The sequence below is a fragment of the Dermacentor albipictus genome, unplaced genomic scaffold (genome assembly GCF_038994185.2).
Source record: "Dermacentor albipictus isolate Rhodes 1998 colony unplaced genomic scaffold, USDA_Dalb.pri_finalv2 scaffold_14, whole genome shotgun sequence".
In the NCBI taxonomy this organism is placed as follows: domain Eukaryota; kingdom Metazoa; phylum Arthropoda; class Arachnida; order Ixodida; family Ixodidae; genus Dermacentor; species Dermacentor albipictus.
Window position 1 is genome coordinate 11,087,211 of NW_027225568.1, and position 14,801 is coordinate 11,102,011.

The window sequence follows — 14,801 nt, forward strand, 5'->3', positions numbered from 1 at the left end:
TTTACTACCCTCTAATTCCTCCAATAAGACTGCTAGACTCGCCTCACTAGAAAGCGTTCTAACGTTAAACGTTGCCAGGTTCAGATTCATAATCGGGGTCAAATCTTTGCTCTACATTTCCAGGAATAAGCTTATTTCAGGCTTTACTAAAGTTCCGATGGAAAATATGCAAAATTTCGTAAGTTGGCTTTTGCACAAACGTAACCTCCCTTAAGCATAAAGGCCAGGTACTCCTTATAGTAAATCTCCTTAGTAGCGCAAAAAACTAAAGTTTAGCTCAGGAGATTCTGTCTAAATACATGACAAATACGCCGTAACTATTGCAATAAATTTGCTGATGTCTTTACACTTAAAAGAAAACGTTAAATTGTAGGGACTGGAGCAAACTAAGTTTTGCTTTGCCTGTGAATGTTTTATAAAAAAATTTCAATATGGAATAATTTGTAACATATGAGCAATATCAAGCTTTCACATATAATGGAGCAATAAGAAGGATAACACAGTTTGGAAACATCTAAAGATACATCTAAAGTGGTCAGAATGATATATTACGCGGCCCTCTGAAATATGATACTGTGTTGTGGGCAGGACTTTGAGAAACGCTAGTAAACATTCAAAATTTTTGTAAATTGGTAATTCATGAACCAATATTGGCCGCCTTAGGTGCTCTGGAACATGCAGTTTTAAAGAACTGAGGTATCTTTTTTTTTGGCGGGGGGCAGACCTACGAATTTGTAAACTACGTCCTTGTCAGTTGTGTCGTCCAAGTATGGCTATCACGCTGTATGGCTTTCACGCACCAACTTTCATATCAGCTACTGTTTTAATTCGCATTGGGGCTGTTCGTATGGGAACAAACACGGTGACGCTTGTAAAGTGTGTCCCCTTCTGCAGTAAATGCACCGCTGCCGTGGCCTATGTAAATGTTCTTTCCGTTGAGGGTGCTTAAGCGTTTTCGCAAGTGGCATCGATGGTCGAATGCCATGCCGTACATACCCGTGACATCCGTGGCATTGTTGTGGCTGTGGGTAAGGGTGGTTGAACTCGGGACTTGTGGACGGAGTTTGCGCTACATTCTTATGTTGTCACAGTATACTGGATGAGGTGAAGAATGCTTAGCAATAAAATGACACAACCGAATCAAGAAAAGTTTGGATCAACCGAATATCGAAAAGCGGTGGGAATGATATTTACTCAACCACACATCATACAGCGCCGATGCTGTTTAACATTGGTGTCAAGTTGAAGGTCCTTTGGTCGTCAAAATAAATCCCGAGTCTCACTATGGTGTGCCTCATGAAATCATGGTTTTCACACCTAAAACCCCAGTATTCATTCATTCATGCTGTTTAAGTGCAATGAAGGCATGGTATAGCAGTGACCGAAAACAATCCCGCACCTACCGCAGTCGGTAGATCTGACATCAGCCATGAGGTACTGCGTGTTCCATTGGTCAACATGGGTTGTCTGAGAAATTCTGCAACACAAGACAGATATTCACATGAACACTGAGGCAACAGTTGTTGAACAAAGATTGTAGCGAAAGCCAATGTTTCGACTAGAGGACACAGCAGAACAGGTCAAGTTCCTTTGTGGAAACGTTTGCCTTCAATATCCTTAACGCACACAGGCATATGGCACTGAATCAATATACTGCGATCTATGACATCGGAATCGAAGAGGTCTCGTGCCAATATAGACGCAATCTTCACGGAACGGCGAAGCTATTACATCTCTAGCATGATATAACAATAAGGAAAGTAAGGCTAGTAGAATTTTGTGTGTATTCTAATAACGGCTCACGCATTAACCACATCAATGTTATAACACGTGCCCAATGATACGCATACACGTAACCTAACGACGTCTAAAATATCCCGGTCAAAAAGATGGCGTGATAAGGAGGGCTGGCGAAGGAGACTGCAGGTGCTTGTCCCAAAGCGAACGTTCCCTGATGCCGCGACCCTTTACCCGTGATTTACGGCGCACAAATCGAGAGAGCGGGAAGAATTTCGTATCAAGGCGTCATAATTCTCTGCTCGCCGTCTCGTGGTCACCTCGTCCCCACCTCCCCCACGCGTAGAAGTTCACGTGACTTCCAAAAGTCCACCTGTGCGGCACATGTGCAGTGAAACTGAGGATAGAACGGTGGTGGCGACGATGCGAGAGCACCTCGAGATTTCCTATCATAATCTTTCTCACATTATCACCTATAGGCAAATAGACATCACATTATCACCTCAGACAGACATCACAGACATCACATTATCACCTAGCTTTCTAATAGACATCGTGCTGCTATGGTAATGCGGGGATATGGGTGTCCGAGGAGCCGTCTCTAAAGTGGCATGGCTTGAAACGTGGCCTTGACTTCATAGACACCATATTTTGTAAACTGAAATATTCCCAATATGGTGTCATCCAGCGGCACAACATCTTTTGGTAACGTGTATTCGCCTACAGTAGACAAGCGTACGCTAGTAAAATGTTGCCATGCTTACGCAAATCTTTTCTGTTCCCCAACATCACGGGCTCGCAGGCAGTCTATAGATTTCATATAATTTTACATCCAAGCACAAGCGCTCACGACTGAAAATAACAGATTATCGTTTAACATTAAAGAAAGAACTGATCATTACATACTATTTCAGCAGAAAAAATCAAGCATCATTAAAGACGAAGTGGTGCTGGTCATGCGTGTCTCTTGAGGTGTCCTGGCTCTGCGAAAACGATGCCGATCCTATGTCTCCACGTCCCACGTTCCCATGCATGCAACACAAAGGCGCCGCGGAAGTTTTTCTTCTACGTAATGCACTAAAAACAGATGCACTTCCTCTATTTGCCAGCAATAGAGAACTTGCTGTCTTAAGCGCCTACTGTGATTTGTATCTCGCTAATATGGTTATTTACACAACTTACACATACGGGGAGACTGGCCGATGCAGGCGCTCCTAATGCTATACATATTCCGTGCATGTGTGGCACAAGGTATACAATGTATGATCCATATCAGAGGGTTGTGTCAATGCAGAAGCCATTGCTGAAGGTGCATGGAAACCCTCTTTGAATACGGTAAGGGAAGCGCAACAATGTGTACCGAGTGACGTTAGTAGCAGGGACGCCAAATGATGTTGCGCGGCATACTGCAATTAGCCAAGAATTTAACATTGGACATTGAACACTGACCTAAAACTTGACAGGCTATTTGTAATGTTAGGCCGAAGATCTCGTAAGGTTGTGAAACAACACAGTTACGTTGGCTATTCAGCGAGTGTTAATGGCGGATACATGCGCAGCCGTGTATCTGGGAAACGGTTGCGTCATTTCTCAACGCGGCTCAACCCACCTGCCAAAGTTTGTTCTGCCGCTCGGCGGTCAGCTTATTCTTTATTGTGGTAGCAAGCATATGGACAATCCAGAGAGTTGTGCCGTCGGCGTTGCGATCGCCGTGTTGTTCCGTATAAATTCCAAGGGCGATAGTGCGGTCTCCGCTCCCACGACGCTGTGTGTGTGAGTGTAAGCGTGCGTTCAACTGGTTACGCACATCTTTGAACTAAGATCAATGGCTTTAATGCGAGAATAATGGACGCGTAAGTCTTGGAAGAGTCCTGGTATCGGGCACACATGCACTGTTGTAATATTGCGTTAATGTCAACCGGACTGCTAACAAGTGCCGTATGACTAAGTGAATCAGTCAAACAATCGAGAACTCGCGCGGATGCATGAAGCATAGCCCAGAACAACTGAGCTTGGTGAGGCTTTCCTGCTCCACAGACTCTTTCCATATTGCATCGTACTGCTTTATGTTTTCCTGTCTTTTCATTTTTGTGGTGAAGTCATACACTGAAAATCGCTTAAAATCGTCTCGTTGTGAATTGCTTCACACATGCGAAGTGGAGACAAGCTTATTGACGTAGCTTTTCTACTTATTTCTTGTCCTCTCAGCGTAAAGAAAAAACGAAAGGTGAATTCGGACCAAAGTGGGCTGACTAGACTGGCCAGGGTGCCGGCACTTCTTTACACAAGCACTGAAACATGCCGTATTATTGGTACAAGACTCGCTTGTGCAGTTGGCCTAGTGGTTGACGTATCACAGCTACGTATCGATCTAGGTGAGAAGTCGCCCTGCGAGACATAAGGAACTACGGCAGGCTAAATTTAAAACAGCTACTTTGACATCATCAACGTTAGGGAGGGCTTAATTACCAAAGAGAAGAAATGGTAGGATTATGCAGTACTTTCCTTGACATTTTGGGATATTTCGTGTTCTTGTACTGATATGTCTTCGGCTCAGCAGCTGCTTAAATTACGGTTACCTAATAACGTTCTTCTTATGGCCTGTCATACGTTTGGTGGAGGTAAAAATATTACAAATTCAAAAACTTAATTCATGTGTTTTTATTTGCGAAAACCACCATCTCACTATGAGGCAAGTCTTAGTGTGGAAGTACGGATTAATTGCGGCTACTTTTCTTGCTGCCTGCCTACCCACCCTACACGGCCTCGGTAAACTTAAACATCTTCTGTTTCATTTTGATATCTATCCTTTAGATGAACATCTTCCTCCTCACTATGTTCATATATTTCACAGGGTGGAGTAAGTAACCAAGGTAACAATCCTGAAAGCGTGCCTTCACGTTTACGGAAGTGCAACATGCTTCCTGATTTTTTTTACTTTGTTCATGTCCAGTCACGCTCATGCAACTATTATGTCATGGCAAGTTCCGCCTACCGAGCGCTCAAAACGAGGCAGTGCTTGTTTCAGGCATCAGAGATAGCCCTCCCCGAGAGAAATTAGTGAGTACAAGCATGATTGTTCCCCGGGTAGCGATTTCTGTTGTCTCTGAGTTTGTTTAGAATTAAACTTTTCTAAATGTGGGCTCACCTGGCGCCGCCTTCTACAATGGCTGATGCTTGCTCCATGTCTGTAAGGCTCGTGCTGGGCGTTGCGTAATCAATGCTGGTGCTGAACGGCTGGTGCACGTAACTAGTGCTGCCATATTCACTGACACCTGTACGGTACAGAAATACAGCAACGGCGTTCATTCGACAGTGTGCAAGGGTGATTCATATGAAATGGATATTTCATTATTAAAATGGTGCGAGACCAGACCCGTTTAGTAGTGGGGGAACGATACTGCACTGCTACCGGAGTCGATGCTTTTCCTTTCTGCAACTATGTCTTGAATGGGCGGAAGAACGTCGTGGCAATGGGGATACCGAGCACGATTTTAACGCTTCTGAAGATTACTGCATTGTATCTCAAATCATGGGCGCAACAGAACAGCATTCGAAGGAAAACAGGACGCGTCGATTTCTTGTGCGTGCAACCCTTGACTCAGCATATTTGCTGGATTATCACTTATAGGCGTATTGGATACGTCGGGAAGTTCTTGCCTTCAGCGAAACTATTACGAGCACTAGACATTGCATGTTACAGACGAGGAGAAAGAAAATTGAGAGGACACATTTCTACCGAGGGATTATAGTTTGTTTTAAGCGCGATCAGGAATTCTTAACCTCCTATGACAGATACATGCGTTAGCCAACGACGTACTCGCCTTTCAGAAACTGGTTATTCGAAGCCCATTTCGCGACTTCTGTGGCTGAAGTTCCTAAGCGGGGCTGTTACCAAAGCGTTACAATTTGAGGTAGTGGCACGCTCAGAGGAAATCACTATGTACTATGACTGTTAATCTGTCAACGCGAATAAATTTGTGGAACTTTCAGAAGCGTATGATTTGGTTAGTAGGTAAAGATTTATAATACAGAACGCGAAGAACTAAGCAACAATTCTGTGTCTCTTTGCGTTACATATTCATTAAATTGGTAATCTTTATGCTGCTGTTGTTGCTTGGCGTTATATGTTGCAGCGTCAAATGGTCGGTTGCTCGTGACATGCTATGCGTGAGCAATCCTGACTCTGTGCCGAAAACGTGAGAGCACCGTTATGACCGTCCGGTATATGCATCTAAAACGCCACCCTAATTGCAGATTACTATGTGCATTGGCATGAAAACACTTCTTTGTCTACTAAATCTGATCGGTTCAAGGGAAAAATTACGGTGGTAGCACGACGAACCCAGCAAGATTTTCTTTGGCAAATAAAATTGTATGCCAATCGTCGCACGCTGATTGAAATTAATAGTGGTTAAATGATCAGGGCATGCAACGTAGTAGGGGTCTCGGCTTCACGGACACGCTCCAGCTAGGAGCGTGTCCTGGTAGTTCACCTATGAGAAAATTCGCTCAGAAACTTGAAGTGCCTACCTTTTGCATGACCCTGCTTGTATTCACATTAGCACAAATTTCTTGCTATGGTCAGTGATAAGGTGGTTCATGTCGGAAAGAGACTTAGTGCCGCTGGTAACGTGCCTCCGTATACGCAATAAATGCACAGCTGCCACAATGGACGTACGGGCTACGTACGGGCATGGTCGTGGTAAAGGTGAGAGACCATCGCCCACGTACCGTCGACGCTGTAAGTCCTGTCGGTTATTGGCCTGGGCTGAGTGTTCCAGTGGTAGCGCCAGGCGTCGTCAGAAATGCTGCAATTAATAAAGCCGACGATGTTATGCTCTTACAGCTGTGACAAAAAGTTGAAATTATGGTTTATTAAAAGAACGTGTACAAAAAGCGAAGTACTGCTTTGTAAGACGCTAATTGCAATGTTTCGTCCTCAGTAAAGGCACACTGTACTGGCTCGCATAGGACAAGCTGCACGAGGCGCTATGTCTGGTGCAGGGCACTAATCCAATATATTCGAAACGGCACCTACATTGACTTGCACAAACACTGTAAGTTTAACTGGTAGAGTACTTACAATGTCAACGATCCTTACACATGTAGTGGGGTATATAAAATGCGTACTCCAATTTCCGTGGTGACAGAATCCTAACAATTTTAGAATAAGATATTTTGCTACATGGAAAATTTTTTGGATTAATAAAACAGGTTGAACGATAAAAATGACACTGCGGAGATTACTTTTGTAGTTCTGATGCAAGCCAACGTTGATACTAAAAAAAATATCCCTCGTAGAAGCCTGCCCCCTACCCCGGTCACTCAACGCACGCGTGTTAGCCGGCGTATCAAGGGCTTCTGACGGCTCCGGCAGAAAAAAAAAAGAGGAACGGAAAGGAAAAAAAAGGGGGGGTGGGGATACGCCAAGAAATCAAGCTCAGTGTTGTTGCCTATAGCTTGAAGTTTAGCGTAGCGAATACATTCTAATGCTCCCTTTGAAGCGTTTATACCTATTGGTTGCAATGTCTTGAACTTATGGTTAAGGTATGATTCTCTATTTTCTTTCTCGTTCAGAACGGAAGTTTGACTGTAAGATGTAGAGTTTAAGTTCATCAAAGTTATGACCTGGTTGGCTGAAATGCTCGGCGACGGCGTCGAAACGTTGGCTCCTGCATTCACCTTGTTCACGTTTTTCTCATCGTTTTGAATTTCCATCTCCCGCATTCCCCGTGTTTAAGCTGGAAGTCAGTGCGACACATTACCGTCTTAACGGAAGACGGCGGCCAGTGAAGTGCAGTCAGCTACCATTTTCGAAAAAAATTGAGGCGTATACTGGGAATGCGAATAGTTAGCACGAGAGTAAGCACCCTCTCCCTTCTTTTTTCGTCAGCGCCATCCGCGTATCGCTGTAGCTTGGTTTCGAGGCTATTTGCCACCCTTTCGTGTGTTCCCACTTACATTGCTCGCGATAGTACTCACCAACTCGGCAAATAAAGTCAGGCAGTACGCGTTAAACTAATAAACTCCGACGTTTTAGGTGCCTGAAACAGGACCTGATAAAACGCGTCCTACAGTAGAAACAGCATTTAGACTTTCAACACCGGGGCTTTTTTAACGAGCGCCTAAATGCAGGTAAGCGCGAGTCTTTTTACAGTGCGCTATCATCGAAATACGGTGGTAACATCCGAAAATGTAGCCGGGACTTGGACCTACAGCATGCAGTGCTGGGTGTGCAGTGGGAAAATCATACATAAGCGAAAAAGATTTTATTCGTTAAATAAATTAGTTTCTCTTTGTGACAAGTTTTATCCCGAACGCTAAGCAGCTTTGTCCTGAACATAACAATACGCACCGCCCGTGCATCGAAGCGCCTATATGCAAGTCTCCGATTCAAAAGCTCAAGTTGGCCGTCAACAAAGACTCGATATGGGTGGGAACATCCGTACAGATGTAAAAGCCTATTACGTGGTTCATGTCTAAGGGTAACAATATTCAATGAAAAATTAATAAGCAGTAACAGCTTACGTTGGGTAGGTGCCCAAAGAAGACGAAGCACCCCGAGTGTTTTCACGGTTTGCGCTTAGGGTTTCTTCATTCGTGAAGCTGAACACAGGAGGCGTGTGTTCGTTGACTCTTTCTTCAGCCATGCCTGATGTTTGGATGGCGACGAACTGGCGTGTATTCACGAGTACGTGATGTTGAAGCTCCGCGCATGCGCAGCCGATGCCCAAAACGAACGGAAGGAAACATCGCTTTTGGCAGTTCGGGATTTAGAATAAGTTGACGCCGCATATATGAAAATTCGAGAGATAGGGCGCGCCACTAGGTTGATGCTAAAGTAGAAATTTTGCAATGATAGCAGAGGCACCCCGATTACCCGTGATATCTTTCCGTTGAATCATCTAACCAAACTAACCCTCACTCCCCCCCCACCCCCCAAAAAAATTTGTGTTCATGTGACGACATCACTGCTATTTTTATGCTCTTGTCAAAGTGCGCCGTGGAGACGTCACTGTTTTGTATCGACTGTGGTTTGGCGTTGCCTTTACCAAAGCCTATGCATTCCGCATTGAGATTACCGACACCGCAACCTGTGACCACTGCGGCCGTGAAGAATCAATTGACCATATTTTGCACGCCTGCCCGCGGTACCGTCTACAGAGGGAATGCCTTCGTCATAAACTTGACCAGCTGGGCAACCAACCAATATCGGGGAAAAAAATTCACACCATCGAAAGGGCCTAACGTCACAGAAGAAGCCTGTGCAAGCACTATTGCGCTTTTTGCGATCTACTGGCCTTTTTGAACGTCTTTAACTGGAACACCTTTATGTGTGTGTGTGTGCGTGTTTTTTCAACGCTTTCTTCTCTGTCCTCTTTCCAACCCCTACCTCCCGTCCCCACTGTAGTGTAGCAAGCAGGAGACTGGTATCTGGTTAACCTCCCCGCCTTCCCTCTTCATCTCTCTCTCTTGTGAAAGCGAAGTACACAGTTTGCAGGGGATAAATTGTTGTTCGTGTAAGGACTTGTGAATGTGTAGAAGGTATACGAGTTAAATTAGCCATAAGCAGCGGGTTATTACCAGATGCGACAATTTTGCTGACTATCACGCTCATGTTCAAATAAAGCAGACAGTTCGTATCGCCGTACGAGGTACGCTCACTTTTCTCTGTTATCCATAAATTGCAGTTCCGCTTTCCCAACATCAAGCAATAAGGAACTGCAGCTGCTTCGCAGTTCCCGCGCTTCTTCGGTGACAAATGCTCATGCGTTGCGCATAGCCGTAGCTTAGTCAGGCCTCGCGCACTGGGGTCAGTGTCGCGTCCCGGTCATCGATTGGGCCACAGTCGTAAATTGCGTTTCATGCCGATCATGATGAGCGCTGTAGTTGTTAAATTTAGTATGCTGCTGATCACTCCCAACGTTACACATATGTGCCGTACAACATTTGTTCAAATATGGGATACAACCAACCAAGGGTGACCGCTTTATAACGCTGCGAGTATGATAGCAGATGATGGCGGAGCCGAGGCGCAACAAGCCGAGTCGGTAGTCGAGTCGGTTTTCGCTGTGCTCTTGCCGTGTAAACATTCAAACTCATTTTTCTCGCCCTCGTTTGAACCACGAGTGGGAGAGGCTTCATTTAGTTGCGCTTTCAGTGCAATTTGAAGCTGATGGCTCTATAAAAGAATTGCCGCCACATCAAATACGACATATTGCTTAGAACGAATGAAGGTAAGATGAGACGCTGATCGTTTGAAGCTTGTTTTATATCGCGCAGGCTGTAGCATGCCATTTCTATTCCCAGCAGCTACATAATACTGCATTAGAAATACACTATAGCGAGCATCAATACGCGGTTTCAACTCGCTTATGGTTCAGGCAATGCTTATTTAATTCCATCCGGTGCATGCGCCAGAAAAACTCACTAAATAAAGTTTTTCATTTATTGATTACTTCATTTAGGCAATCATGAATGTTTCATTGCGTAAGTAACGGTGAAAGGTATACCACAGGCACGACATGTGATGACCACAAAAGGTAGTGTTCCCAAGAGGGAGCTTTGTAGTCTAGTTCCGGCGCACTAGCAAAGGTCACGCTCGAGACATCACGAGCGAAAAGTGAGCAGACTTTCAATTATATCTTGTAGGCTTGGCTTCGCCCACGAAAACAGGCAGATAGCTGTAAAGATTTCGCTACACTCACCGAGAATGCTTCGCATTAAAATACAGGCGAGCCATCGCATCACTCACTCCTTTATCGCGTTGCCGTAAGTTCTGCGGATACTGTTGACGAGTGAATTCCCGCTCGGATTGATCATAACTTAACCACCTATCTATTTTGTGCTCAGAAAAATGTGCACTTGGAGCTTGATTATCAAGAAAAACGGCAGCACAGTTAATATAGTTGCGACGCTTTAAAGTGGTATGTCTGTCTGCAGGGTATCTTTTCCGTCCGAATAAGAGCTGGACTCACGGCACTGATATAGCGTCTAAGCTTTCGACCATCATTCGCAAGCGTCAGAAGCTGTTGAGGTATGTGCGATGATTGTCGTATCGCGCGACACGAACGATGCATCTGATTGCTCGCATACGTAAGTCCTCTTGGCGAAAGCAGTTGAACTAATGTATCTGCAAGTGAGACGAACAGATGCAAACTCTACTGTAGAGGTTGCATACCAATTACTGGTCCCCCTGGCCTTCCCTAGTCACTGCACCACTCTTAGAAGTGAATTGAAAACGCGGTCCTAATACACAGAGAGGCTGTGATTACAGGTAGACTGTAACCACTCTTTTTTGCAGCGAAAGAGGTTGATGCATGCACTAGCACAGTTACGGGAATGCAAGTCGCAGCTTCTGTCATCCTACACCCATGTGGACCGTTTGGGAAAACCGTAGAAAAGAGAATTGCTGTTTTTTTTATTAAACTTTCTTGATCTACAAAAGTCTGTTCGTATCCTGCCAGAGTAATACAGATGCGGATCCCGACGTTTACACTAGAACGTATTCTTGCATTGTACCACGAAGTAATACACACAGAGAGACTAGAAGCAGACAGGACTAGCGCAAGAAGCTGCATCGTCATGTCTTGAACTTCATGTTGATTAATGAGCTTCGACTGTTTTTGAAGAAGAAAGTAGTTTTGAAAAATGCGCATATGTGAATTTGTTCACACAGTGAAACAAGCCGGGTTTATTTCATAGTTTCCTAGAATGCACTGGAAGGAATTCGGCCGCTGCAATTGTAAATTATGGGGTTTTACGTGCCAAAACCACTTTCTGATTATGAGGCACGCCGTATTGGAGGACTCTGGAAATCTGACTACCTGTGGTTCTTTAACGTGCACCTAAATCTAAGTGCACGGGTGTTTTCGCATTTCACCCCCATCGAAATGCAGCCGCCGCGGCCGGGATCGGCCGCTGCTATTGTTGAGCCGCCATGGGTAGGATGGGATGTACAAGGATTTGTCTGGTCATCGTACTTTTTCATCCAGACGCTGTGTTGAATTAGTTTATTACGTTTTATATGCCTCCCTTACACTCCTAAAAGAAGCGATCTAGAAACGAGGAACAAGCCCTTTTCCTCCTTCAGGCTGGTGAGTACCTCCTTCACACGCACTTCATATGTCGCGAAATCTTGTGGCAAACAAAAGGGGAAGAACGTTTATCCCTCGTCTGCGTATCTCACATTACCGCCGCCAGTGACCCCAACATTGGCGGTAATAACTTCTTTTCGACGGAAAGTAATGCTAAGCAGCATAAACCTAAGGTCTATACCTTTCACGACAAGCAACCACCCATGTCAAAGCTCTAGCTCGAACGGGATGCGATACAAGAATAGTGGAACACAAAGGAGCGCCCGGCTGGTGACACAGAGCGAGACAAGTGCGTACTCAGGCATGTCGGCCTAGGCACCACAGATATCAGCCAGCCTTTCTGGCTTTGATGCGTGAAAGTAGGATGAGGAGAAGATTAAGCTATGTCAAATGTATGAATTTGGGTTCGTTTCGAAGCGCCATCCGCGACGTCTTCGAAGCGGAAGCAAAATACGCTTGCTCGCGCCGTTGCCACGTAGCTGGGCGGTGTGAGCGCCTCACCGCCGCCAGCGACGCCGTATGATCCACAGCTAGAACACAAACCGTGCCACCAGAGCCACGAGGCACATGAGCGCACCATGTAACCAGATATACATCAGTATATCCATCTTCACCTGCGTGCCCGTTCGGCACGCAAGTGACAAACTGGCATACTCCATAGTCGGAGCTATCCTTCCCCAGTGGCGTAGCCAGGTCGTCTGGCATCCGGGGCCCATAAGTATTCTGTCACCCCCCCCCCCCCCCCACCGGGTGTAGCCGGCGGAAAGACGGGTGTCTCCAGACGTATATGACAACCCCCCCCCCCCCCCCATCACTGGCCCCTGCATCCGGGGCCCACAGCCCCCCGGCCCCCCCCTGTTGCTACGCCACTGTCCTTCCCTATCATTTGTGAAGTTGTGCGTCAGCAAGGGTCGCACCTTTTTTCTAATAGTGCTGAGTTTGTTAGCTGTAGTAGGACGGTTTAAGGCGCACTTGGAGTAAATAGGGGCTCGAGCGGCGCCGCTAGAATTGCGTGTCGGCCCGCACTACCTCGTAGTCCTGTGCGCACATTCGGCTAATTTTCGTAGTGTCCGAAATAACGTAGCTCTTCACGCAGTTTACGTTGGCTGATCGGGGTGCAAATCAAAATGCAGTCGCCGGGCTTGTATTTCACAAAGCGTCGTCGAAGATTGTGGCTTCGGCGGTCCGTCCATGGCTGGTGCTTGATGTGTAGGCGGGCAAGTTGCGATTCTGTGGTGCGCTGCAGAAAGTTGGCGGCGTCCAGATTCTCTTGTCTTCGGTGGTGACACGCCGTAGCATGGCGTTGAAAGCTGCTGTTGGGTTCCTACCGTGAACTAGCTCGAACGGCGCGATATGCATTCTTACTTGCACTGTAGTGTTGTTGGCGAAGGCTCCGTGCGGGAGGGTGGCATCCCACTTCTGGTGTTGGAGATCCATGCACATCCCACTCGGCGTTATCATGCAACCTCCAGCTGCCTACATCGAGAAGCATGTCGACGTTGGCTGTTCGTGGTCTTGGGTTAGTTACTTTGCGACGTCGGGTGATGGCTGCATCGCATTGTGCCGCTGTTACGTGGCGTCGTGTGGTCTTCAGGCGGCGTATATTTTCCTTCGGAGCGCCGTCGAAATGGCAGTGCGCCGTTGCATCATCATGGAGGTTGATCACGCGTTGGTGGTGGAGGATCTTCAGTATTTCAACGAACAGCATCCGCACCTCCATCTTTTGCCATTGTTGGTTTTTTTTGCTAATTGTTTCACAGACCGGCCACGGATTGGGCCAGTGTACTGTAGCGCTGCAGTGACAGGTTCTGCATTGGCGACAGCGATGAGGAATACCGTCGGAGTCTCCACTGAGTTGCAGCCAAACAGACAGCGCTTCGACCACTGTTCGCCGACGTCGGCGTCGACACCGAAAACGTTCACGAAACTCCACAACTGCAGATAGGAACACACCATCTTTCGTCGGAAGGATTGCTGTATGAACGCATAGTGCCACGGAGATAGATACGAGGATAGCAAATAAAGCGGAAAGGCTTACCCGTCCTGAAGAATGACCTGAGCTACCGAGGGCAGAACTCATTGCTAAGTTACCTCACAACGTACCGTCTTCGATGGCTTCGGCACCTGTTGAAATGACGTGAGCTGATGATCTCCAGGTCATCAACGTTCTGCGGTGGCTCATGAATGTCATTTGCGTTATACTTACCAACATAAAATCTTCGTTTGCGCAAAGCGCGCTACAGGTGCTGGACACTTTCATTCCAGTACTTTCAGCTCTTGGTTGAAATCATGGATCTCCAGAAGCCGTCATTTCGTGACGAAGTCCGGAACGGGTCGAAATTTCAGTGGAATACCAGAGGACGTAAGTCATGCATGTCGGACTTAGGGCAGTTTCTGTTCATGAATAAGTTACCTACCATCATCATCTGCGAGCCCCTATCAGACAACATCTGATTATCCGGGTATGAGTGTTTCATGTCCACCACTCACGGAGAATGCCGGAAGATCATCGTATTCACACGACGTGATCTTACGTATGGTCATCATCCAGTGCCACCGGACCAAGAAAACCAGTACGTATGTCTGACAGTGAAGAAAGGCAAGCTCACTTTCACAGCAGTTGGAGCCGGCCTTTTGCCCCCAAGTCGGCTGGACTGCGAGCGGTTACGGCGAATCACGACAGCGACTCCGGTGCCTTTCGGTATGACTGGAGATTTTAGTGCCCACCACTATCTCTGGGGAAGTTTTAACATAAATTCGAGAGGCAGAAGATTAGTGCTATTTTTCTCTGAACAAGATTTCTGCTTGTTAAATGATGGAAGTCCCACCTTTCTGCGTGAAACTGTCTACTGTAGCTGCCTGGACCACATCTTTATTTCACGCTCCTTCACTAGAAAGGTCAGGTGGTTTTCGGATATTGAAACGCGGGGAGGTGACCAGGTATCCACTTATCTTAGGATATAA

General features: G+C 46.3%; 1 protein-coding gene across 23 annotated transcripts in view; it reads right to left on the reverse strand.

The window, feature by feature from the left end:
* LOC135905846 (serine-rich adhesin for platelets-like) overlaps window positions 1-14,801 on the reverse strand; it is a 68,716-nt gene that overhangs the window by 16,642 nt on the left and 37,273 nt on the right. For 15 of the 23 annotated variants that reach the window (XR_010565528.2, XR_010565529.2, XM_065436913.2 and 12 more), the window contains 3 exons: window positions 6,430-6,548; window positions 4,886-5,012; window positions 1,404-1,477 (listed from right to left, as the gene is read on the reverse strand). Coding sequence is in view for 18 of the 23 variants with exons in the window: in XM_065436913.2 (XP_065292985.1) it covers window positions 1,404-1,477; window positions 4,886-5,012; window positions 6,430-6,548 (320 nt within the window). In the remaining 5 variants the exon portion in view is untranslated. Of the gene's footprint in view, window positions 1-1,399; window positions 1,478-4,885; window positions 5,013-6,429; window positions 6,549-8,268; window positions 8,636-14,801 lie in introns of those variants that run through there. The other 8 variants (XR_010565527.2, XR_010565526.2, XR_010565525.2 and 5 more) reach the window with 4 other exon arrangements.